Source organism: Triturus cristatus, chromosome 3_2, assembly GCF_964204655.1.
Source record: "Triturus cristatus chromosome 3_2, aTriCri1.1, whole genome shotgun sequence".
Classification (NCBI taxonomy): Eukaryota; Metazoa; Chordata; class Amphibia; order Caudata; family Salamandridae; genus Triturus; species Triturus cristatus.
Window position 1 is genome coordinate 1,221,185,376 of NC_140584.1, and position 27,726 is coordinate 1,221,213,101.

The 27,726-nt window shown below is 46.1% G+C and overlaps 1 protein-coding gene across 3 annotated transcripts in view; it reads left to right on the plus strand.

Annotated features, from left to right (window-relative positions):
* LOC146859506 (tripartite motif-containing protein 10-like) overlaps window positions 1–27,726 on the plus strand; it is a 357,986-nt gene that overhangs the window by 244,929 nt on the left and 85,331 nt on the right. For all 3 annotated transcript variants that reach the window (XM_085650217.1, XM_085650216.1, XM_085650218.1), the window contains 2 exons: window positions 4,444–4,674; window positions 12,272–12,294. In XM_085650217.1, the coding sequence (XP_085506343.1) occupies window positions 4,444–4,674; window positions 12,272–12,294 (254 nt within the window). The remainder of the gene's footprint in view (window positions 1–4,443; window positions 4,675–12,271; window positions 12,295–27,726) is intronic.

The following is a 27,726-nucleotide window of genomic DNA, read 5'->3' on the forward strand; positions in this document are numbered from 1 at the left end:
TTATATCTTTGTTTATTGCAGATCCTTTTTTTAGGAACATAATATTGTTTTTAATTATCATATATTGTTTTATATTTTACAACATGAAGACATAACTTTAGTATTCATATTTACAGTGCAATTCATGAATAATTCATCATGTTGTAAATCTCTGATTTATAAAATGAAAAAAGCATAATTGTGCATGTCCCCACATTGTGATACAAACCATCATCACATCCTAACATATCAAACACACACATTCACGCATCAAGAACTTTACTAATCCAGCTTTAATTGGCATGCCTCAAAAACTCATGGCGAGAACCCTTCACAAGTGTCCATGGTTATGCTGCCAGCTGGAGGTCCAACAGGCCGACATACATTTCAGTGGATTAGGAATACTTACATCCACCTTCTTCAGGACTGCATACTTTCATTACTTTATGTAGCGGTGGTAAGACGGGGAACCTAAGAGCAAAGGGATTGTAATCACTTGTGACGCCCGTAATATTTTATTCTAATAAAGTTAATGGTAACTACTGCTCCATGACAACTGATAAAAGGAAAGAAAAAAATCATGACATAAGAGATGTGTTTAGAGATAGAATAGATATCCTCCACCATTATTCCCAGTCAAAAGTTAGATAGGATGGGAGAAATTTCCAAGGATGAAATAAATACATTTGTTCCACTACTTGCTGAAAGCCCGGAACCGGTCCTAGGATGCTTGTTTCCAGTCCAGGGAGGACCTGGCTTGGCAGTTCGGGCTGGACTGTTCCCATTAGGCGCAGGTTCAAGACAGATTTACATGTGGCTGGGTCCAAACTGGAATGGCATGATGAACAAAAAAACAATGGATTTAGGCCCAGGTCTCTGTACTGGGGTGAATGTATGACATTGTTCTGCATTCTGTCCATCATTTGTTCTTTTTGCATTTGTCACCCCAAGTGGGACGGGTACGCCCAGATGTGGGTCCAGTGCTCTCCATGCCACTTGGAGTCAAGCTATCCTGGCTGATGAGGGCTGAAATCCCGAAACCAGTTCGAGGATGCTTGTTCCAGTCGAGGGTGTCAGGAATCGCGGGCGGTTTCCTCCCTCTCAACCGACTGTGGCTAATGTTTCCTCCTTTTTGACCCACCAAACTTACCCACAAACAGATTTGCCTTTGAGCTGGCGAGGTTATTGGCATCGTCGGAATTCCAATATGGCCGCCAACATCCTCCAGCACACCACTGTTCAGCGGTCTAGTTTTCACTGCTATGTCCCGTCTGGTGAAGTGCGCTCCAACATTCTAAGGCACACTTCACCGAAGAACTCAACTAAAGAGGAGCTGTTTGGGCGTCACGCAAGTTTAGTCAGGGTAGTGGCGATACTAAATTTATAATGCGTTTAGTTCCAATGGGTAAAATGTTCCAGAGAGGAGGTCAGTGATATTACTTGTACATTTAAAGAAACGCTCATAGTTCTTTCCCTCACAAATATTAGTTCAGAGTCTTTCCTGAATGTGTTAAATGCTAATAACTACGAGGTAATTATCCACACGACTAAAACCTAGATTCCCATAAAAAGAAACCAAAGAAATCAAATCAACCAAATAAAAGATTAAAAGAAGAGGTTTCTCCTCTCCAATTCTTGGTCATTGAAAACGCTCACGTTTTCAGTTCCTTTCATAAAACTGAATCAAGCGCCAACTTGGTTATCCTCTGCTCTATCGTTATGATGACTAGGTTTGGGTAATGCAGGCAAACGCTACATGCGCAGTGTTACCTGAGGTCCTTAAAAAGCCTTGCTAGTTCTAAAATTTAACGCTAATTAAATTGGGCATTGAAAACTAAAGCATTGCAACGTGAGAAAGGAAGAGAAGTCTGACAACGGTTACATTACAAGGCCCACTTTAGTTCCTTCATTGTGAGTACGAGAGTAGTGGGTGGTAATTCTTATTCGCACATATAAACTAGTAATTAATAAACAATACTCACCCAAGTGTTTCCATGTTTAGCTGAAAACTGGAGTCGCGCCAGTGGTTCCTGAAACAAGAAAAGAGAACTAAGTGGCATCTTCTCAAGTAACTTAAAACACTAATTGAGAAGTAAGAAGAGAAGTAACTCCAAGTAATATAATGGTAAGGCGAGCGAGCTAGTTTACATTAAGAAAGTAAGTTTAAGAATCTTGATACAATACTAATAGTCATCAATGTTAATGTTCTCAGCGCTGTCTAGCGCTTAAAAGTAGAAGAAGACGAAACAGAACAGTCAGTGAGCTTGGAGATTTCTCTTCTCTGTCCAATTCCCCTTCCCCCATTGGAACTTACCTGTGAAGGATTACACAAGCCTTGCCGGAACGATTCAATTGGTGCATTGGAAATTAGCGTCGTTCTGCTCCTGTGTGGTTTGACCTGACAGAGGGAGGACCTGGCCTGGCAGTTCGGGCTGGACTGTTCCCATTGGGCACAGGGTCAAGACTGATTTGCATATGCCTGGGTCCAAACTGGAATGGCATGATGAGCAAAAAACATGATGGATTTAGTCCCAGATCTCTGTATTAGGGTGAATGTATGACATTGTTCTGCATTCTGTCCATCAATTCTTCTTTTTGCAACAAATGGAAGTCAGCAGAGCAACTAGCACATAAGAAACAATACATTCTAAATGGTGTTTTGAAATATGTTCTTCTTTTGTGTTACCCTTGTAAAGGAAAAAACAAGTTCGTGAGAAGCCAGCATTAGCGTCTTGCTTCAAGCAGGGAGCTGGCGGATTCTTCTTTGTCTCAAGCTGGGCACTCCGCAGAGCACTGTCTCAATCTGTAAAAGTGGAAGCTGTAGAAGGTTGGTACAGTTGTGTCTGCGCAGTTGTGCTCAGTGCAGTGAAATGTAGATGTTTCAACCCTGTATTTGCAAATTGCGAACTAATCACCAGTAAGGACGCTGGAAGTCGTCGGGGACATTAAGGGGCCGATTCCGATCCGGGTCGGAAAGCACTCCGACCCAGTCGGATCTGGAGTGTTTTCCGACCATGTCGGACCCCTACAGTCCGACCGAGCGAGTACGATGCGCACGTATGCTGTCGGACTCGGTTTGGTTGGACTCCCATAGAAGTCAATGGGAGCCGGTCGTACGACACGTACATGGGCTCCCATTGACTGAATGGGTACGTCTTGAACAAGTGCGCCCCTTACAGTGGGTACGCGTCGGTGCCACCCGCACCGTACATGCCTGTGTTGGGGAGACCCTTAGGTCTCCCCCTGTGTCCGAATCGTAGGGCTGCGGGTGTCAGGGGGTCCGACGCAGACCCCCAAAGTCTGACTCCGGGAGCTTTTCGGGTCGCACAGGCTGGCCGACGCGTGCATCGTACTGGCTCAGTTGTAAACGCATCCATTGAACGCCACGGTTAGCTTCGACCGGGACGTACGGAGCGGTTCGGACCCGGAAACGACTCAGTCGTTGAATTTCATGTAGCTCGCATCGTACTTGCTAGCTCGTACAGCTGTACGAGTTGGCCGGAAAACACGCGTACGCCTCGTAGTTTTTCCGGCCGAACCCGATTTGGTGCCCTTCCGACCGAGATCAAAATCAGCCTCTAAGTGAGCTGTTGCCCAGAGTCACATGATGCTTAGCTGATCTGCCTCCGGTGCTTGGAATTTGAACTGTGAGCCCCATGCCCCGGAGTCAGCCACCCCAGCCACTGCGACACACTTCCAATTCAGGTTAATATAGTGGTGTCTAAGTGGTGATGGTTAGTGCAGTGAAATATAGGTGTGGTAACAGGTTGATATAGTGGTGTCTGTGTGGTGGTGGTTGATGAGGCAACAAGTAGATGTAACAGGTTGATATAGTGGTGACTTAGTGATAGTGGTTGGTGAAGTTAAATGCAGATGCAGAATCAGGTTGATATAGTGGAATTAGTATGGTGGTGGTCAGTGCAGTGAAATATAGATGTTGTAATAGGTTGTTTTAGTTTTGTCTGTGTTGTGGTGGTCAGTGCAGTGAAATGTAGATGTAATAGGTTGATATAGTGGTGTCTGTGTGATGGTGGTAAGTGCAGTGAAATGTAGATGTTGCAACCGGTTGATATAGCGGTGCCTTTATGATAGTGGTCGGTGAAGTGAAATGTAGATGCCGTGGCAGGTTGATTTAGTCAAATCAGTGTGGTGGTGGTTGGTGTAGTGATGGCTAGATGAAGCATTTTGATATAGTTGTGTCTGTGTGGTCGTGGTTGATGAGTTTGTTGCACACAACTGAATCTAAACACCTTTTCATACTGAAATATTTTGAGCAGAATGAGTTTTTGAAGACTTCTTGTGAAATTGCTGTTATGTTGGCTTTTAAACATCTCAATAAGTGAGTAATCCTTAATAGAGCATTAGTGTGTTTGATTCTTGGTAGAGCTTTCTCCTGAGCGAGACTTGCAGTGTCATCTCTTTGATTGGACACTCATGTGACCTTTCCTTCTTTACTCCTGACAGAAACAGTTGAAAGATGAGGAGCAGAACATTGAAAGTAAGTTTGGAGAACTGCAGCTGTTCCTGAAAGAAAAAATGAAAGCAGAGCTCGGGAGGCTGCAAGAAATGAAGATCAACCTCGAAGTGGCTGAAGAAAAGATCACAGCTAAACGCAAAAGGGAAACATTGACTCTGAACAGCAAAATCTGTGAGATAGAGGCGATGTTTAAGATGTCAACCATGGACTTCCTTCAGGTGAGGCCTAGTTTCAAATACTATACAGTGCACAAGGTCAGACTGGGTAAGAAAATAGGTCCCAGCACCAAAATAAAAGTGGCCCGCTAGTAAATTCAATAGCTAAAAAAGTGGCCCATATTTGACAATCGGGGCGGCTTTGAACTTGTAAATAGGTGTCTTGCTAGACAGCAGCGACTGGACACGTTGTGCTTGCTTTAAGCAATGTTTGAAGCAATAGCAGGGAAATAATAGTCAGTACCTGCCCACCAGACCATAAGACAGGCCCACAATCTGCCCAGAAACTGGCCCACACACTCACCTGGAAGAGCAGTTACCCTATAGGCCAGTCCAACACTGGAAGTGATGTATTGATGACGTCTTCATATCCTGCCAGGTTCTGTGCACAGTGCCCATCATTGGCAGCATCAAAAGACAATGTCCAGTCACTTCTCTTCGTTGGCCCGAGTGTAGATTCTTAAGCAGGCATCAGACGTAGAATCCGGAATCACCAAGCTACTCACTAGAAGATCATTTAAAACTCCCCCTACGCATTCAAGGCACTACACAACTTAGGCCCTACCTACTTACCTAAACAGTCGCATTTCCTTCCGCCAACCCCCCAGACGTCTCTTCTCCGAAGGACACCTACTCACACACAACCCACACATGCACAGAGCCAGATCAGGTGGACGGGCTTTCTCTTGCGCTGCTCCTAAACCGTGGAACGGCCTGCCATTCTACAGCAGAGCCTCCTCCTCTCTTTTTGAATTCTGCACTCGTAGTGATAGTGAGCGTTCAGGCGTGTGTACGGGCCGTACCACTACGGCCTGCCATTCTACAGCAGAGCCTCCTCCTCTCTTTTTGAATTCTGCAAGAAATTGAAGGCCTGGCTTTTCAATGAAAGCACCTCCCATAGGCAGTGTTAGGCACACACCTGGCCAGCACCAGGATCCCATTGTGGGTGATAATGCACTTTACAAATACACATAACAGGTGCTTTGGTCACTGTTTTCTCTCATATTGTTATGCAGCGTGAAGAAACCAAGCTGCCAATACTCTGCCAGACACATTCTTAGGGGCTAGAGAGTTTGCCTGCAGTTGGGTACTTGGAACTGTGGGGCATATTTACAATAAACTTGCAGAACGAGGTGTAGCACTAAAATTGTTAACGCCACGCTCCGTCAGTTTCAAAACACAGGGATGCGCCAAATTCACAAAAAAGCAGCATACTCCTGCATTTCCCCCTGCGCTGTTGCTAAATCCAGCTGCCAAGCGCCAACGCAGGCACACTTGCACCATAGTGCAAGGGTGTCTGCCTTTCAGGGAATGATGGTTTATGTGCAGGAAGGTGTCCCTTAATGCACAGAAACAATCCATACTGGTGATTTTGTAACTTCTAAGTGTGAGCAGCACACATAGAAGATGCAACTTATAGTTATTGAATGATTGCTTGTGTGCAGGAATAGTCACCTTCTTGCACATGAACAATCACTAGTGGCGCTTTGCTCTTTCTGTGTGTGCTGCATAATTAAAATTATATTATATGCAAATTATTCATTTCACCTCATTTCCCCAGGTTACGTCCAGGTTATCCCTGCCCCATATTTACGCCACCCTTGTAAATAGGGGGCAGCATCAAAAGCAATGAGTGTTGCTGCGGAACGCCCACCACAACACCCATTTTCTGCCCCATTCGCACTAATTGCAGCGTGAAAGGGTGCCTTATTTACAAGGCAGCGTTAAGCCATGTTAAGGCGAAGGGCTTATTGTCACCGGAACGCCATAAAGTGACATTGTGGTGGCGATAGCCCCTTGTAAACATGCCCTTGTGTGCCTTGAGAGATTAGCCACAAAACCTGCAGTTTACAAAAAAGGTAGCAGCTATTGATCCGACCGCTGGGTAAATTGAGAATGTTCTCTGCTATTTACGTGGCCGCTGGCTAAACAGAAAATCATTTACTGCCAGGGGTCTTGATAGCTGAGAAACGTCTATATTTACCCGGCCACTGACTAAATATTAGAGATTCTGCACTGCTTGGCCGACAGCCATTCAAATAGTAGAAATCATCTCAATTTACCCGACCACTGGGTAAATAATAGAGATTCTGCACTGTTCAGTCAGCAGCCATGAAAACAGCAGGAAAACTTAAATATTTCCGTCTAAATAGTACAGAGTCTGTGCGTGCGTGTTTGGCTGAAAGCCATTGAAACAGCGGAAGAATTTCACTACCAACTCGGCCTGCTGGCTAACTAGCAGCAATTCAGTACTATTTGGCTGGTAGCCATGAAAATAACAAGGAAGCCTCACTATTTACCTGGCTGCTAGCTACATAGCAGAGATTTTGTCCTATCAGCAGTCAAGCAAACAAAAAAACTTCCCTCATTAACCGACTACTGGTAAAACAGCAGACATGTACAATTAGGCCGCCAGCCATGCAAACAGCAAATGCACTGCAATGGCAAAAAGGCATGTTGTGCATTTGCATGCACATCATGGCAGGCACCGCGCGGTGCCTGCCATGTTGTGCATGCAAATGCACGGGGGGTACCATAGGTACCACCCCGTGTCACCCCCACCCCCCCCAATACCCTGGGGGCGCGCAACGGGCCCCCGCATGCAGTTAGCGCATGCCTTTCCATGGCAGCAAAGCCGCCATGGAAAGGCATTTCTCCGCCTGCATTGTAATATAGATGGCGGTGTCTGGCAGACACCGCCACCATATACAGCCCCTTTTCTGCCCGGTCGACTGGTCGACCGGCGGAAAACCGGTGGACGGTCTTTCCGTTCGCCATGATCCCCCCCGCCATACTAATGTGGCAGGGGGGAAATGGCATGTGGGCGGACGTAAATGTCGGGCGGATCGCCACCTCCATGCAGGCTGTGGCGATCTGCCCGACATACTAATCGACCCCTTTGGCTCACAACATGATTTTCAAAGGGAAAAGGAACCTAAGTGGACCCCACCAGACGTCTCTTCTCCGAAGGACACCTACTCACACACATCCCACACATGCACAGAGCCAGATCAGGTGGACGGGCTTTCTCTTGCACTGCTCCTAAACCGTGGAACGGCCGGCCATTCTACATCAGAGCCTCCTCCTCTCTTTTTGAATTCTGCAAGAAATTGAAGGCCTGGCTTTTCAATGAAACCACCTCCCATAGGCAGTGTTAGGCACACACCTGGCCAGCACCAGGATCCCATTGTGGGTGATAATGCACTTTACAAATACACATAACAGGTGCTTTGGTCACTGTTTTCTCTCATATTGTTATGCAGCGTGAAGAAACCAAGCTGCCAATACTCTGCCAGACACATTCTTAGGGGCTCGAGAGTTTGCCTGCAGTTGGGTACTTGGAACTGTGGGGCATATTTACAATAAACTTGCAGAACGAGGTGTAGCACTAAAATTGTTAACGCCACGCTCCGTCAGTTTGCAAGCTTAGCAAAATAGTTACTACCCCATCTTTTGGGTCATTAGCTCATCAATGGTTTCTAACAGCAATTACTATCACAAGCTTTAAATAAATTATTTTTAGAATTGGAAAGGGGAGGGAGGGAACCCCTTTCATTAACCCTCCTATTTGCAATTCGGAAAAGATTGCAAAAGTCCTTTTACTGGTCGAAATACATTTCCAACTCATATAAAGGGTTTTTTACATAACAGTGGGCCTCATTTACAAGCATTGCATCACTTTTTTAGATCTTCCTGTGGCACAGACATCTCAATCATATCAATGAGGTGATGCAAAACCGCTCTGTGTGGCTTTGCGTCGCCTCATAGATACGGAGTAATACAAAGCAGCTGTGCCTTACTCTGCGCCAGGGAGACGTTCCATGGGCATTGGGATGGGTTTTCCCATGCAGCACCCATGGGTTTTGACGAAGCTCCAGATTTACATAGCAATGTAAGCCTGACACAGGGCTAACACCTAATGCCTCCCCAGAGCAGGCGTAATGAGGAGACATATTTGTATTTTTCCTAATTTTTTCCTCTTTCCATGTGTGCTGCATTCTACAGCATACATCGAAGAAGGAAAACGTCTCTCCGGGTTGTTTTGTGCAGGAAAGAACCCCTTCCTGCACAGAAACAAATCTGTCTGCAATGTAGGCAGCAAATTGTGCCCCAGCACAGGGGGTAAGGACAGGAATTACATTGTATTTCATGAATACAGTGCATTTCTGCTTTTTCACATTGGCACAGGGCAGGGCAGCAAGAAGATGTGCGGCACTGCCTTACGCCAATTCCTCATAAATTAGGACCCCTGTGAATTTGACACATGAGGCCATTAGTGCCAAACCTGGCTTTGATGGAGGCACAGATTTGTAAGTCTAAAGATCCCAAATATTTGAATGTTTCCATGTTATTGTTATAGACATGGCATAGAATGCCACTCCACTGAACCATCGGGCAAGTCATGGCGACTTGGGAGATGCTTAATGGAGCTGCCTCGTGACCACAAATGCTCCTACGCCATTGGTTGACCTGCAGGTTTGAATATTGATGAAGATGATTGGAACCTTTGCAAGACCAGATAAGGCTGGTTACTCTTCTATAGCTGTGTACCAGCTCTTACTCACAATGCTATGGAAATGTATGAGGGACAAATATAGGATTACCAAAAGGCTCCATGTTTTGAGGAAACCTCTTTTTCTGCAGCAATTCAGTGAATTTTGGAATTAATAATCTGGTTCAGTTCAATTAAACAAATCATACTAAAGCTCCTGAAAATAATGATTTGTTAAATTGAAGCCCTGAACTGGAAGTGTTTTATCTCAGTGACACAGAGTCATCTAACATTTAAGATGATTTTACAAATTAGGAACAATTGCATGGGATTGAGGATCGGCGGCCCCAGGACTTGGGTTCAATTTCCACCCCCGAAGCTGTAGTGAGAAACCTGGGAATCTTGGTAGATGAAAGCCTCTCATTGAGTCAACATGTGAGTTCCATTTGGGGTTCCTGCTCTGGAAATATGCCCCTCCTTAGGAAAGCATTCAAGTGGCTGCTTCTTCAGTCAAGAACATCCCAAATCCAGGCTCTCATAATCAGTCGACTGGACCATGGCAACCCACTAATGGTCGCCATGAATGAAGGCCTGTTTGCTAATCTCCAAGTGGTTCAAAATACTGCAGCACATCTAATTTGTCATCTCCTACCTTTGCTTCCATTGTCCCTCAGACATTGCTGTTTTGGCTTTTCCGTGAGATAAACACACGGGGCAGCCATGGCTTGGATCAGGGGTTCTGAAGCTTGATTGAGAGGCCAGGTAAGTTCTGTGTCTCTCTGTAATGAAGATGTTGAGAGAGACGCCTCACCTCAGCCTGAATCAGCTGCCACAAGGGATGTTTAGGGCACGTCGACGACTTGTTTATGGAGCTGTGGTGGGATATTCCTGCGCAGCTCCAGATCATACTTTTGGAAATGAAACTTAGTTCTGTCAGGATTCTGTCCAAGCTCCTGATATGTGTTTTTGCTCTTTATTCATCAACACCAAAATGCTAATTAAAGTTCACTTGCTTCATTTGTTCCTTGAGAGCAAAGTTTATTCAGATAAAAACACCTGCAGCTCAGGGAGCTCCAGCAACATGCCAGACAACAGATCAGTTCTAAGGCGAGGCAAATAGTTGTGTATTCATCAAAGGTGTATCAACTCCTTCCAGGTGCACTTGATAATGTTTGTTAAACAAGTCTCCATACTATACACACAACCAGGAGAGACACTTGTGATTACCAGGTCTCCATACTATACACACAACCAGGAGAGACACTTGTGATTACCAGGTCTCCATACTATACACACAACCAGGAGAGACACTTGTGATTACCAGGTCTCCATACTATACACACAACCAGGAGAGACACTTGTGATTACCAGGTCTCCATACTATACACACAACCAGGAGAGACACTTGTGATTACCAGGTCTCCATACTATACACACAACCAGGAGAGACACTTGCGATTATCAGGTCTCCATACTATACACACAACCAGGAGAGACACTTGCGATTACCAGGTCTCCATACTATACACACAACCAGGAGAGACACTTGTGATTACCAGGTCTCCATACTATACACACAACCAGGAGAGACACTTGCGATTACCAGGTCTCCATACTATACACACAACCAGGAGAGACACTTGTGATTACCAGGTCTCCATACTATACACACAACCAGGAGAGACACTTGTGATTACCAGAACGAAGACCTGATATCTCACTCCGCAGTTGTCCCCGCCATCTCAGGCTGAACCCTGAAAAACACATTCAGGGCCGCATTTCGATCTCGGGGGACGGGCTCCTCCACCACAGCGGATTCATATTTCTGTGGGCGGGATATCCATCACTGCTGTGACAGAGCAACCCGTCCGCCAAGAAGTACACCAGGCCCTTTACTATGAGCCGCTGCAGCCTGTGTATGTTATAGTGCCGTGGCAATGTGTTAAGCAAGATGGAGTCCGAGTTGTTTTTCACAATTCTAGCCTACCCTTGTCATTAACTTTCCATGACTCCCATGTGCAATGGTGTACCCAAGATGACTAATGTGGGCCACATTATCAAGGGCTCTGCTGGCTTGTTTGTTGGCCTTATCTTGACTACAGTTTATGCATCTAGCTTAGAGGTTCTCCAACTTAGGGGCATATTTATCAAATTAGTGGCATCGGGCAGCACAGCAAGTCACCTTGCAGCGCTGCCCAAAGTGACTGAGACAGGGCAGCAAGGATCTGATTTATCCAATAGGGTGCATTCCTGTTCTTTCCCCTGGCGCTGTTTGAGCAGCCTGGCATGAACGCAGGCCGCCTTGCACTGTATTAAGAGGGTGCCTGTGTGGTTGGCAGGATTGTTTTTGTGCTGGGTGGGCCACCTTCCCACACAAAGACACTGCATGGGGCTTTCTCCTCCTTCCATATGTGCTGCTGAATGGAGCACAAGAAGAAAGAGGAAATGACAAGGAGGGACGTGTGAGATTACCCAGGTTTGCAAGACTTAGTAAACCTGGGAATGCTTCTAAAACCATGAGAGTTGTGAGGAAACACCCATGCCGTGCCCATGGAATGCCTCCCTTGCACCCTTTGCACAGAGTAATGCAACACGAAGATGTGTTGCTCCATATCTGTGAAGCCATTCAAAGCCACGCAAAGTGGCTTTACGTGGCTTCATACATGTGCCTTAGCAGCTAGCGTCACGCATGTACCAATTTGCGTGGTGGAAATATGACGCAAGCCTATCATAGATATCCCACTTCATGTGTAAAATGCACATGATGGAAACAATGTGCAGAGATTGCCTCTCTCTGATTCCGGTGCTGGCCTAAGTCCATGCATTACCTGGGAGAAAGTCCAAGTTACATATAAACTTTAGACACACAAAGCGCTGCGCTCCAGATGCCACACTTTTCATGCTAGTGAACTCAAGTTCAACTTGTTGGTTCTGAAATGAGATGCAAAGTCAGACATATATTATCTTCTTCATAATTTAATAAATGAAACCATTTTAAAAAGGTAAGTCTGTCCTACATTTTTACACCTGATCTGGTACTGGAAAGTACAATCATTGGTTCTTACCTGAACATAATAAATACCTTTTGTTCATTCCTCTCTTTTGTAGAATGTCTCAAGTATGCTGAGCAGGTGAGGCACATTTTTTATTTCTCTTTCTAAGTTGGGCTCAAGTTCTGGGGCTGCACTCTTCTGCTATCACCTATTCAGTGGCTTTATGACAATTTTCCATGGCATTGTCTCCAATGTGACACGAGTTTGCGACTATCTCTGCTGTGATGCAATGTATTGCTGTGCTTAATCCTTCGCCATTGTGGAACTATGGACCAGATGTAGGTGGCTAAATACTGGTCGGTAACCCCGAAATTCGATAAATTTCAGGGTTACCGATCGGTATTTAGCCATTCCTAATGTAGGTGATGATTCGGTAAATACCGAATCGGTATTTACCGAATCTGTATTTACCGAATCAGTATTTACCGATTCGGTATTTACCGATTCGGTAAATGCAATGTAGAAAGCACATAAAAGAGTGCTTATGAGCTTTAAGAATTCGTTAATTACCACCAACTTCAAGTTGGTGGTAATTAAAGAATTCCTTTAAAAATTCACTTTTGGATTTTAGGGCATGTATGTGCACCACATGTGCACACAGGCACATTTCAGGGGTGCAACAGGGTGTTTTTTGGACACCCTGGCACCCTTGAAATACCTCCTGGTATTACCTATTCGGTAATACAGAATGGCTTTAGATTCATTCCTATGGGCCTCCAAGCCCATAGGAATGAATGGGTAGGCATTCCTTATTACCGAATCGGTATTACCGATTCGGTAATAAGGAATATTAAGGAATCAGTATTTTTTACCGATTCATTACCTACATAAGAAAAACCGATTTCTTAATACCGAATCGGTAAAGTTCGGCATTAAGAATTCGGTATTTGTGGATTACCTACATCTGGCCCTATGTAACTATGCTGTGCACTCTTATCTAATAAAGGTTTTTGAAAATGTAAAAAAAAAAAAGTTCTGGGGCTGCACTGTGTGTGTATTTGCAGAAGGATTTGTGTGGAGCAATTTATCATTTTGAGATCACAATCTTCCACAGTATCATAAACTGAATTTAACCTTCAGGCCGTGCTCAACAAGGTCAGATCAATGACCACAGGCCTAGAAATGATACCTGTACTGATGGTCAGGCTAATGAGATCCTAGAAATGCAGGTAACAGTGTCTGAACAGCGAGCTGAGATGTGTTCACCTATAACCCACCTCTATCACCTTCCAAGCAGCTGACATTATGGGCCTTTGGAAAACAGAAAGGACTGTTGCAATAAATGACTGGAAAAGTGTCCTGCCAGCTCACAGGACAGCTGTTGAGTTGGTGATTGCCTTCTGAGAAAAAAATATGTGGCTGTTGAAAGTATGTGAATGTACGAGATAGGGGCCTGCCTACAAATGAACTGTACCCTGCCTGCACCTGGATAGTCTCACAGTGACAAGAAGCGATCTTCAAATCTGCTCTTTCGCTTACTGGTAATCCTGAGGTGAGAAGATGTGGTATTGGTAATTCTAGGCGACATGTTTTGTGCCTATTGTTTATACATTTTAGGTGTTAGTTGATACTTTAGGTACGTACAGACATGACTATGTAGCTGCTGGTAGGGGTTCCTTAAGGCTTACCTGATTCTACCATCCTGGGATAGCCAGGCACAATTTAGGCTCATTTTAGGTCCCTCATCCTGACACTCATTTTATCTCCCACCCGGCAAGTAACAGCTGCTGTGATGTCTGGTAAGACTAAGCTGACTCGTGACCGCTGGGTCTGGAGTGTAAGGATGTCACTCTCTATGGGTGGTGTCAGTACTTCCCTGTTCCCAGGCCTCCATCCTTTGTGATGAAGGTTCCCTCTATCAGTGGGGTCAGCACTTGTCTGTTACCAGGTCTCTATCCTTTTTCAGGATGGACAACTGATGAACTGATGAACCCTTAGCTGCCAAGAACAACATTCACAGTGGATAAAAGACGGCTGCCTCAAGCTCAACTCAGACAGGACCGATGTTCTCATACTGTGCCCCATTCCCTCCACCTAGGACGACTCCTGGTCACCCATTGCACAAACCTCAGCATCATCCTGGATTCCTCGCTCTCAAAGAACTGCCAAATCAATGTCATCTCATTCTCCTCACTGAGTCCAGGAAAACAGTCACCCACGCTCTCGTCAGCAGCAGACTTGACTACAGCAGCACAATCCTGGCCTACACCACACACAAACTCCAAAAGAAGCTGCAAAACATCCAAAACGCCTCCACCAGACTTATCCTGAACATCCCCCAAATGTAGCCATATCACAAGCCAACTGTGAGACCTCCACTGGCTCCCGGTCAACAAAATATGTGCCCACAAACCTCTTGCGCAAGCCTACAGCATCTGACCCTCATACCTCAACCACCGTCTCTCCTTCCACACACCCACCAGGCATCTCTGCTCTGCCCATCAGGCCCTGACCACCATCCCATGGATCGGCAGGACCACTACTGGAGGAAGATCCTTCTAGTACCTTACTGAAAAACCTGAAATTCCCTACCTCTGTGTTGGAAGTGGGGGTCCTTATCGCTTACCGCCGCCACCAAATGCTGGAGGCGGGAGTCCCCGACCCCTCGCTTCAACATTAGGCTAAGTAAGGACAATGTCTGAGATAGCCCTGCTCACCCCCTTAGTAGCTTGGCATGAGCAGCCAGGCTTATCTCCAAGGCACGAGTGTTCAGTATGTGCAACCACGCTCACAGCAACCCAATGATGTCACCACAAATAGACTCCACGCGAGTTTTCATAAAGTGAGTATAATCTTCATATAAGCAATTATACGATGCGACCGCATGATACAAAATCAACATAGAAGAATGGGTAGTATTCTTTCCGGAGGGTTGGTAGGTTCTAATCCCAACCACCGCTCCTAACCAACAGTTAAGCTCACTTTTAACCGTTTCAAAAAGGTTAGCCAGCCGTATTGCTAGAATCACACATGTTGCAAAAGAAAACAAATACTGCAATGCGTAACGATATTCTCTTGTATTGTGCAACAGAGAAACAATGCCATACGTAGCGCCACAGTCATGCACTTTGCAACTGAAGGAATTATGCAATGCGTATCACCACCAGCATGCCAGGAAGAAACAAAGCAATGCGTCACGCTGCAATCCTGCACGGTGCAATGAAGAAATAATACACTGCGCCACGTTATACTCAAATACTATGCACTGAAGAAATAATGCAAGGTGCCACATTACAATCAGGTACTATGCAAGGGAAAAATAAAGCAGTGCGTAGCGCACCAAGCATGTAATCCGTCAGGCGCGAATGAGGTCAGGCATCATACAACAGTTCCATAGTTCGTTAGCAGCAATAATGGCTCAGCTCTTTCGTGGCCGTTGGTCCTGGCTGCTGCGGGTGACTCCGAGGGTCCAATGACTTGGCCCTCCTTCCTGCGGTCTCAGTTCACTCCGAGATCCGCCCTCAGCACTTTACTTCCAATTCGGTGCACCCCCTTACTCAGGCACTCCTCACCAGCACCTCAGGTTGCACTTCGACACGCACACTGCACGTCCGAGACATGTCTCTTCTCTGGTTCTCACGACGATCTGGGCTCTTCACTAATGCTCTGCTTGCACCTCCACACGCACCCTGTGCGTTCGAGTCTCTCCTTTCCTCCCGGTACACATGATATCCAGGCGCTCTTCACCAACACCCTGGCTGCACCATGACACACACTCTGCGTGTCCGAGTCTCACCTCTTCTCCCGGTGCACATGATGTCCAGGCGCTCCTCACCAATGCCTTGGCTGCACCACAACACATGTACGGGACTCACTACTTCTTTTGGTGCCCTACGAGGCCCAGGCACACTTCACTAACACCCGGGCTTCACCACGACATGCACCCAGCCCGTCTGAGACTCACCTCTTCCTTTGGTGAACACGATGCCCAGGCAGTCTTCATCAATGCCCTGGCTGCACCACGACATGCACCCAGCGCTTCTGAGACTCTCTTCTTCCTTTCGTGCACACGAGGCCCAGGCGCTCTTCACCAACACCTAGGCTGCACCACAACATTCACACTGCGCATCCAAGCCTAACCTCATCTCTCCGTGCACACCACTACCAGGCGCTCCTCATCAACGCCTTGGCCTAAACTTCGACACGCACCCAGCACTTCAAGACTTAGTTTACTCCTGCATGCCCACGATCACACGGCACAACTTCGGGAGCCAGCTCACAAACAGGGAGCCAGCTCACCTCGGGCCCTTGGGGTTACAAGACACAGCACAAAGCACAGTCTCATTCAAGCAGGGGGACCCAGCGCCTCCAAGCACAGTCCCAACAGGCTCTCCCTCAGAACAGCAAGCTGCAGACCAGCCCCAGATCACGAAGCAAGGATTGGTCTGTCCACTGCAGTCTCTTCTGTTGCTCCTTCTTTAGAAAAGGTTCCTCTTGACCACAGAATGGGTCCAAGCCTTTACAGTCTCAATCCATATCTGTTTCATTACCACGTTCAGGGGTTTCAACTCTCCTAGTTATACCCCTTAATGTCTTTGAAGTTCGTTTGTGCTCCGGGGTCCCTGACCCTCTCTAAATCAGTACTGGGTGTCTCCCTCCCAGTGTCACCTCTCTCCTTTTGATACTGGGGTCTGGATCCCTAATCACTCAGCAGGAGATGGGTCAATTGGTTTATAGCACCAGCCCAGGCCTTTTCACCTCCCGGTCTTCTCCTCCCCCCTACTCTCCAGATGCAGGGCGGCCTCGTGCCATCTCAACCACTCCCTGGGTAAAGACCTCGCCCAGCTCCTCTCACCTTTCAGTTCCAGACAATCCACATTTCAGAGACACACAAAAATGCTCAGAGCACAAAACTCAGTCACTTTCTAAAAGAGTGGTTTATGAACACAGAGTGAGAAAACCACCTTCACAGAAAGATGTGTTATAACAATGTGAGTTCATACATACCAAACGTCACCTCTCCATTATAAAATAACAGGAAACTAGGCTAACAAACACAACACCCAGCCTCCCCATTCTGTCCTATGGGCAGAATGGCCTTCAGCAGTGAAAAACGAAATGGAGAGTTTTTCACTGTCAGAACATAGCACACACCTCAGTATATGTTCTGTCTTTTACCTGCACTGCACCCTGCCCAGGGATTACCTGGGATCTACCACCGGGGTTCCCAATGTGTATGTAAAAGGGAAAGTCAGGCCTGACAAGTGGTTGCACCTGTCAGGGCTACATGCTAACTTAGCATTCTGTGTGCAGGCCCTACACTGAAGGCCTGAGTTCCCTTCTCAGCGCGCCCTTGCATTACTAGCCCTTGCACACAGTGCACATCACTAGGGACTTTTACTAGTAAGGCAAACATACCAATCATAGCCAACCAATCACCATTACATTTTAAACAGGGAACTCTTGTACTTTGACACTGATCGTCAGTGGCAAAGTACCCAAAGCATCTAAATTGGCTATTCTAGGTCAGGAAAACATTCTAGGGGGAAAGCAAAACCTTTAGGGAACTGTAGCCAAAAAGGCCAAGTTCTACACTCTGCATCTCAGGCAACCCCATCTCTGCCCCAGTTCAGGAAGGACCTCAATACCTGTCTCTTTGACTGACCAGGATATCCCCCCCTTCAGCACCTTGAGACCCTTACAGGTGAGTAGTCACGCTTTGCACGTGGACATTGATTGATTGATTGAGTCAGTACTTCCCTGTTCCCAGGTCTCCTCCCTTTGTCAGGGACGTTTCCTTCTATCAGTGGGATCACTACTTTCCTGTGAACAGATCTGTATCCGTACGAAATCACAAACTGACTTTTGTACATCCAGCGCATAGTTATTAGAAATCTGGAGGGTTTATTTACAATCTCCTTGCACTCCCAGTACATCACTTTTTCCTATAATAAAGAGACACACCGGTGGTGCAAGTGGCTTGTGAATAAGCCCCACAGGGCTATATTTACAAAAAGAGGGCACAGCATGGTGCCCAAATAATTTTGCTGCTTTGAGCTACAACATTGTCTAAGGGCAGGAATGTACTGTATTTGTAAGAACATGGCACATTCCTGTACTCACCCCTTCGCTGGCACACAAACAGCAGCCGTGCGCCAATGCAGACACCCTTGCACTACGATGCAAGAGTGCCTGCATTGCACGGACGATTGCTGTGTGACACCTTCCAGCACAAAAGCAATCACTAATGGCGTTTTGCTCCATCTATGTGTGCAGCACACATAAGAACCAAAAAACGAAGAGAAATACAAGTATTTCATCTCATTGCACCACCCTTACACCTTAGCTAGGGAGGTGTAAGTTGTTGGCGCTGCCGAAGATTTATGACTCTTTTTGAATCTGGCGCAGTGTTGAAAAGCCAAGGGTGTTGCTGGTAACGCCCACAGCAACACCATTGCATGCCCCTTTAAAGCAGAAAACTGAATCAAAGGGAACAATATCCACGAGGTCCCGTTAAGCCACGCAAAGTGGCTTAGTGCTGCATTGTAAATATGAAGCAGGACACAGTACCACTGTAGCGTCGCAAAAAGTGACTCTCCGGTGGGTCAAGGGCCATGTGACGCATCTGTTGCGCTCTCTCTGTTCCATTTGCCCCATATTTGCAAAACAGCACACTGCACATAGTAACCAGTAGAGAAAAGGGACATCAAGGTAGCATAAAAGGAACAAACTGATCCATGAGTCAACCAAGTAAACATTATAACCAAGAATATTCGTTTTTTCGGGCAGCATACAGATTACAATGAACTGCGAAGGGAGAGTAGACGTCATTCTAGGCCACCCTTCTGGCCTGATAAGTCTAGCGTGATGCATCCACCAGGCCGGTGTCTGGGTCTTAAGGTCTTTGATAAAGGGTCTCCGTTCATCTCAGAATTTGTCTAGAGGATCATTCAAGGCCACTTTATACATCTCTTGAAACCAGGCCCATCATTACAAAGCCTTTGTGTTGTCCATGCGTCACACAAGGTGATGCAAAGACAATGCAGAGGCTTCAGTAATATTTATAAACCCACACAAGGCCTGATTTGAGTGGCCTTGCTTGGCTTTGTGAAGGAACGCAATGCAAGTCAGCTCCTTGCACTGTGTTATGTTACGTACCAACTCGGGAGGTGGTCAGTGGGGGAAACATGGGCGCTCCCATGCCTCCACCAATGGACTTTGGTGCTTTCTCAGATCTACAAATACTTGCAAACCTGGGAATGAGTCAAATGCCACGTCTTGTCAAGTGAGACATAACAAGGAGAAAAATCTTTATTTCTGCTTGTAATTTCGTCCTTCTACGTATCCTGTTTTCTGTAGGAGACATAGAATCAGGAATATGCCTCTAAGGATAGTTTTTGTGCCGGGAGGTGTCCCTTCCCACACAAAAACAATCCTGTCTGTAATGCAGGCACTCTTGCACTATGGTGCAAAGGTGTTTATGTTGATGCTAGGCTGTGCAGATGCACTAGTATAAGTAGAGAGCAGAAATGCTCAATTTTTCTGTAAATATGGAGCATTTCTGCTCTCTCCAATCCATGCAACATAGCGCATAGACTTTGTTTGCTGTCCCGCGTTGTGTAAAACTTAAGTACATGCGCTCCCATGAGTCCAGCGTAGGACAGGCACAGGAGCGCCAAAGCCTCAAGATACAAATTTAGTCGTGGCCAGGACAGTAGCTATCCAGCTTGACTGTTGATTGGTTATGCTTGGGTATTGGTTGTGATCATGAGGAAGGACTGTTTCGGTCTTTAGACGAACTGTCAGTTTCAGTTCATTTTTGATTGCTGCTGTAAAGGAAGCAGAGAGCCTGGTCAGGGAAGAACATTCCCACAACAAGTGAACAGTGTCAGTATTAAGCGATCCACATCTCCAGCATGAGGCCGTGGGGAGTTTCATGGACTTGCTGAACATCTGGGGTGTCCGATGTCATCTAGGTAGTACTTTGAAGTAACTGATTCTCAGGTGGGCTTCCTTAAGTCATGGTTAGTTAGAAGTTTTGACCATTCATCGTCAGATTATGTGACCTGTAGTCTATCCGACCAACACTCTTTTAAGTGTTATGAGACTTGAGCAAAGTATTGCTGGTCTCTCAGAATCTAATAGAGGCCTGAGGCTACGCCTTTAGATGTGCTCCATTTCTTCAGACAGTCTAAAATCACTGAGGACTGCACATCTACTGAAGATGATCCCAGCACCTTGCTCAGGCATCGAGTATGTTGTCATTGACATTAATACCCACGAAAGGATGCATTAGAGTGAATGGAGTTGTGATGCCCAAGTGAAACATGGGACACAGCCCATCGGATCCTTATGGATGAGGGATGGGAGTACTTGATTAAGTCTGTTTGCCAATAATTTGGCATGGATGTTTGTGTCCAGGTTAACCAAGGAGATCAGCTTTTAGATGGCACATCCTAATGGGTCCTTCCCCTGCTTCGGGATAATTGTGATTTTAGCACTATTGGCCTTGGTCAGTATGGTAGGGTTTTGTTGGGGTTCCTCCAATACCTTGCACAGCAAGGTAGCTAAGAGGTCCTTGTTTAGTGTGTAGTATACTGCAGGGTAACTGCCCTCTGATCCTGAGTTATGTCAGCCTCAAGGGAGTGGTGCTGTCCAGGGGAGAGTCAACGAGGTCATATATAACGTCAGGAAGGTTAAAATAGATGTACGGGATTTGCTACCCATTGAAAAGTACAGGGTCTTATAGTATTCCCTGAAGACTTCACAAATATTGTTATAGTACATCTGGGTGGTTTAAAAGAGGCACCGTCCTGGGACCGCCATGCAAGCCACTTAACAGACTACTTAAAAGTCATAATCGGACGTGTGGCAGCGTCCTTTAGCCAAAGTCCTAATCAGCCCCTAAGTATTTCTACGTCTAGTTCTAAGCGTGTCTCCCTGTGGGAGGTCTGATTCTTTTCCCCTTAATGATCTCACCCATTATGGTCACCCACAAAGTCCCTGGAGAGTCAACTGTCATATTATTGTCCTGAAGAAAAACTTGAAGAAAGGATCTCAAGTTCTTTCTATAAAGTATATGTTTATAGTAATGTCTTGTAGTGTTCCTCTCTTTGTGTGTTTCAGTGCATAGATGGAGCCTATTAGAAGAGTCTGGGTAGAAAGTTAGACCATGATAAAAACATAGTGACCCTGCCGATCTTTCCATGTCTTGTGGTCTCTTTTTAGTAGATTTTCTTGTGATTAGTATGGCAACCCCACCCTTTTCGGTGTCAATTTGGGGACAGGTTCTTGGCATCTTCTGGGGTTGTTTTACTGGTGTTATGTTTCTTGCCTCCCCATTCCCGTCATAGTTTCTGCATCTCCTGGAGCAAGTCAATGTCTGGCCAAAGGGATCGAGTATAGTCAAGTACCTTTTTCCTTTTGACATAGCTGGAAAGACCATTTACATTCAAATCATTGGAAATCATTGAGCCAGTGGCAATGTTAGTAAGGCGTGTAGTGTTGTGACTTTGCTGAAGATGAATGGAGTTAGAAGTTAGACATCCTCCGCAACTCTCACTGCATGGATGATAGATATCAGGGCAGAGACTGGGCAAGGTCAGTAAGCCAAGTCTGCTGAGGGGAGATGAAGAAGAGTAGATGCAAGTTTGTGCTCTTCGGTTAGGGATAGGTTGGTAGGGTTACTATAGTTGGAGCTGCCTGGACAACTTCCACATGATGAGGGGTCCAATTGACCAGATGATTAATAAGTGAGCTGCATTGAGCACCACCAGGTGAAAGTGTGTATTTCCTAGCTGTAAAGGTGAGAAATAGAGGTGAGCTGTAGTACACCACTCATCATAAGCCAACCACATTTAGGAGGCCGGGTCCTTTTTCGCTGAAGGTTTTGAACCTGTCTGTTGGGGAGTTGGCTTGGGAGCCCCCTTCAGCAGTTTGTCCCTATTATACCCCCCCCCCAATCTCTGCATCCTACCACTGACCCTGATGAGGTCATTTTCCACTGAAGCTAAAGTCTCCTGGTCTCATAGTCACCTAGTTTATGCCTGGCTGGTGTCAGGAGGGTCTCTTCAGTCTTAATAAGTGAGACCCTCCTTCATCCAGTGAGGCATTGCTCATTCCAGGGGGAACTGTTGATGCATGCCAAACCATGGCTATGCCATCGGCCACTAGCAATGTTGGACGCTGCATCACTGTATAGTGCACTAAAACGAAGTACACTGTGCAGAGATTCGAGTGGCTCCACAATTGGTAAACCGAGGTACAAGTAGCTAATTTCAATGCTCTTTTCGTGGTAGTGTGGGTGAGCAGTTAGGCTCATCAGACGTAGTGCTAAGAACTTGTTATACTCCACAGAGGCAATAAATGGGACACACACTCAAGATTAAATCTGAGACCAATTTGTTTAAAAATAACAATTATCTTTAGATTTATTTGAGAAGCATAACTTTAAAATCAGATAAATACTTTGTATTCTTTTTAATAGTACAAAGAAAATGCAGAACAGTTCAAAATATTGCAATACTTAAAGTATTTCAGCGCACAGCGGTAGATACCATCAAATAGTTGCATTCGTGGTCTGTGAGGAAAGCAACCGTAATTGTAGGTTTTAATGGAGTTCGGGAGCCCGCCAACACAGCTAGCTCTGCGGTCGCCAGGAGGAGACAATGAAGTTCAATGGAGTTAGGTGATTGCAATATAGTTACCTTCGTGGTTGATGGGAGCAGGAGTCCTTTGTGGGGTTATGGTTGGCCATGGTCTCTCAGGTATCTGAGCTGGTCTTCTCTAGATTGGATGTCTTCGATGGCCCAGTTTTGGATGTCCTGTCCGGGAAGCGTCAGAGGTCGCAGGGGCACCTTTGGGAGTCACCAACAGCAGTCCGGCCACAGGTGAGATGCAGGCAGGGTAGTCCATTGAGGATGGTGGTCATGCTCAAATTGCTGGTTCAGTGCAGTTGATGCTACCGGAATGAGGGTGCAGGCTCACAGGAGTGGGGTTGTCTCCAGCATTGTTCACTAGGCTGTGAGGAGCCCTCAGAGCTGATGCATGTGCTGTGGGTTGGTGAGTCACATCCACACAGATTGGGCCGGTCCTCAACACAATTGGTTTCTTTATCACTGGCGGCCCGGCCCTAGAGCCTCTAATTCAAAGAGAGGTTCTTGGCAATTTGTGAAGGCTCCAAAAGGCTCTGGGGTGTCTTTGAGGTCTTGCAGGTTTCAGGAAGCACGGCAGGTCACAGGTGTTGAGTAATTTTGCAGTTAGCAGGGTTTGCACTGGTTTCTATTCCAGCAGGGCTTAGTTCATGGTCTGCCGTGGTCTTCCTCCGTTGACTTCTTTTAGGTCCATAAAATCTGAAGGTAGATTCTTGGGAAGCCACGTAAATACTGAATTTAGGGGTGTTAGAGGGGAATTCAGACAGTAGTCAATGAGATGCTGAACTTTAGGGTCCTTACACCCTCTATATGCTAATCCCACATGGGGGTGACATATCCCTGACTCCCAATAGGCTACTATTCCTATCTTAAAGATGTATGATAAGTGAAAAGTGGGATCTAACTCGCCTGCCTCACCTGAGGGTGGTGCAGGGTGAACATCGAAACACCTCCTAATTTACCTCATTTTCCCACCAGTCCTCCCACCAAAAGTGGAGCAGTTTGTGTGGGGTCGCCATCTGCCGCTAACAGCTTCTGCTAGGCAGATGATGAAGGGGAGAGGTATGACCATCTCTTCCCAGAGCAGGCTTTGTCTCTGGATCCAGAGTGCACTGGCTCTCGTGCCATGGGTCCAGAAAAATGTCTGGTGGTGGCAGAGTGTCAAAAACTAGTCAGCAGCAACACAAGGGTTTGGTAAGACTTCAGGGGACCCTCTAAAAGTAACAAAATCATGAATGTGCCTTGAGCAATCATTGGCCATGCACAAAAAAGGATCATAGCATGGTGATATCTTGTGGAGGGCAAGTAGCTGACAGTGCTTTCACTTTATCATCATCATCATAGGCTTTATTTCGATATAACAAATATCTTAAAAAGCAGTACATTTAGCATGGAACAATAAAACAGTAAAAAGAGCCAATGCGTAATCATACAATTCATGCTGCAAATGGTCCCAATAAATTAAGTAAAATCATTTTAAAAAACAGATTAAACAAGGTACAAAAGCCTAGTTGATCTAATGCGCCAAGCCCAACCTAGAAACTTGGCTATACCACAAGCAAAGAAGGGCCGTGGATCACTTTTTAATATACGTAATGCCTCCATAAAGTGCCTTGTTCCGAGATCTCTACAAAGTGGTTTTAACCATCTACTGCCGGGTAGTGCATAGGCCGGGCATTCAAAAAGCAGGTGCGGGATTGTCTCTTTCCTATTCTCACAAAATGGACACAAAGAGATTGTTTGGGCCGGGGCCTTCCACCTAGAGGTTAGTTCCCCGACGGGAAGTAGGCCTATCCTAAATTGAAAGTACAATGCCCTATCCCTGCGCTTTGTGATGGTATCCAAGTATGGTTTGCATAGGGGCATGTCTTTTACTAAAAGAAAGTCCAGGGTAGTCCTGCACAAATTGGGATTGCTAGATTTACCATCAGCTACCCAGTTCCAATATATTTTCTTTAACACAGACTTTGGGGGGGGCTGATCTGTTGTCCCAGGCGTCGCCAAGGCCCATGTTGAAGAGAAAACGCTTGACTTCCCTCAGACATTGAATCTTGGGCCATCCCAGTGAATCTAGCACATCGGTTAGGCAATCCGCAAAGCTAGACATTTCTGGGACTCTCCAGATTCTCGCCCATAAGAGGAGAGGGCGGAGCCTAGCCTGGTCACTGATTGATCTCGTACCCATATCTAATAACAATGGGAGGGTTGGGGTGCTATAGGGAAGCCCCATTAAGTCTTTAAGGAACTTGCTTTCTGAGCGTGATAACTGATCCGCCTTATATACCCCCCAAAGTTCAGCCCCATATAGAGCTGCATTAAAACACCCCGTGCCCTATAAATATCAAGAATGGGTGCAATGGGATTAAGGGATGAGGCACGTTGTTCCTTAAGAAGGGCACCCACTACCCTTTTGTGAGTCAACAACATCTTTTGGAGGTGACATTTCCAACTCATCGAGTCACAAAGGCGAATGCCAAGATAATCAAACTCAGTAACCCTCTCTAGGGAAACAGAATCTAGAGTTGGTGGTTTGATTGTCATTTTCGGTGGATTGAGGACTAGATACTTGGTTTTATCTGTATTAATAACTAGCCCCCTTACATCACAAAAGGATTTGAAGCTAGTTAACAGGCTCTGCAGGCCTACCGGGGTTTTAGAGATCAGGAGTGTATCGTCTGCAAATAGGAGAGTGGGTATTCTTCTACCGGCCAGGGAAGGTGCATCTGATGGAACTTCCAATAAGTGTTCCACCACTCCGTTTACGTACAAAGAGAACAGAGTGGGGGCTAGAACGCACCCCTGGCGTACTCCTCTATTTACAGATATTCGTTTTGTGTTTTGGCCCTGGTTACCCCACCTGATCTGCGCGAAGTTGTCAGCATGCAACTTTACCAAAAGACTTAGAAGGTATGGTGGGATGCCCTGATCATTAAGCACACTCCAGAGTTGGCTGCGCGGGACTAGGTCAAAGGCAGTCCGCAAATCTATAAAAGCGAGATACAGACTGCCCTTGGCCAACACAACTACTTTCCAATAGAGCATCAGAAGCCGGAAAGATTGCTCTATCGTCCCCATACCCGATCTAAAACCGGCCTGATAGTCAGAGAGAATGCATTTTTCCTCAACCCATTGTAATATTCTGCCTAGGACCACTTTTCCCGCCACTTTCTGTGAGGAGTCTAAGAGGCTTATGGGGCGGTAGTTAGCTGGATCGGTCCGACTCCCTTTTTTAAAGATGGGTACAACTTCGGCACCTTTCCATGAGCCCGGGAAAGTTTCCCCACTGAAGGTAGCATTCAGTTGGGCAGCGATGAGTTTCCCCCACTCCACTGGGTTATAACGTAGCAAGTCCCCTGGTAGGCCATCCGGCCCTGCTGCTTTGTTGGGGACAAGACATGTAATCGCCCCTACCACTTCCTTGGTTGTGAACAAGTGCTCCTCATTAAATTCACAAGATACTATGGGCTGGCATTCTATCATGCTTGTCCCCACACCTGGGGGCACAGTGTAGAGCAGCGAGAAGTGATCACACCATGCGTCCTCTGGTATATTGCATGTTATTAATGAGTCCACGGGCTTGTCCCTAGCTCTTAGTAGGTCCCAGAAACCTTTAGGGTCCTTCCTTAAGCTGGCAACCTTTAGGTCATACCAGAACTGGTTCTCCCATGCTAACTTAGCCTCATTTATAACTCTCCTTTGATTGCCCCTTGCAGCGCTAATCAAGGCTCTGTTCTTGGATTTTACCGCCTTGATTAATTCCCTTTTGGCATCTCGGCAGGCAGGTGTAAACCACCCAGCATTGCCCTTTGTGACGCCTCTTTTGTTAAATCTTTTTCCCGCATTGTGAACTAAAAATAGTTCACCTAATGCGTGTGTAGTTTGGTCAAACAATAATGAGACCTCCTGAGCGCTAATAGAGGGAGAGTCTAAGCGTGGGGGAATGTTAGTCATTATAGAGTTTACCTCCCGGATCTTACACTATTTGCCAGCAAAATTATTCCATTTTAGGCGCCTACCACAATTAGAAGGGCATACTTCGTGCGTAGATCTCCACACATGTGTGATTCGGGGTGGGGAATGATCCATCCATAGGGAGGACAAGGATAGGGACAACGGATTGTGGTCGCTGTCAGTAGACGGCAAAACCGCCATGTCCAGCAAATGAGCCCACAAACCAAAGTTCAACAGAATGTAGTCAATCCGTGAGGAATGTCCTACTCTGTTGAACCTGTGGGCCCCCATTTTGTCTGAGTTGGATCTACCATTAGTGGCTCTGAGGTCATACTCCATACAGAGTGCATTGAGGTCGATGGCGTTTTGATTCCATCTCCTGATTGGTGAGATTTGCAACGAGGGGATACCCTTCCTAGCGTCGTCTTCTCTATTTCCCAGCACATCATCCAAAGCAAGGGGTTAATACGTAAAATTAAGGTCCCCGGCTAGCATGATAAAGGCATCAGCTTTTATATTTCTAAGTTCCTCATCAATACCAGTTGAGGGTAGCGTAGATGAACCCCCCCGTGCACCTCTAACATAAATGTTAAAGATTTCAAATGTTTTCCCTCCACAAGGACCTCTCACTGTTAACCTTTGGAGATCAGGTGACTTCGTAGTTATAGATTTGATAGAATATCGCAGGGAGATATTCACCCAAATTGTCAGCCCTCCCGAGGGACGGCCCTTCCCTCCCCTTGGTCGTACGGCAGGGACAAAATAGGTGGTGTAGCCCATCTTGTGTTGTGGTTCCAGAGACCAAGTCACCTGGAACAGACAAATCCCAAACGATTCTATCATAGTGTTCCAATCTGGAATAACTATATTTCGTCCAAGTCCTGCTATGTTCCAACTAACTACCTTCAAAGGAACATTGCCACCCCTTCCCACCCTAATTCCAAATCTCTTACAAGGGAGGCACTAG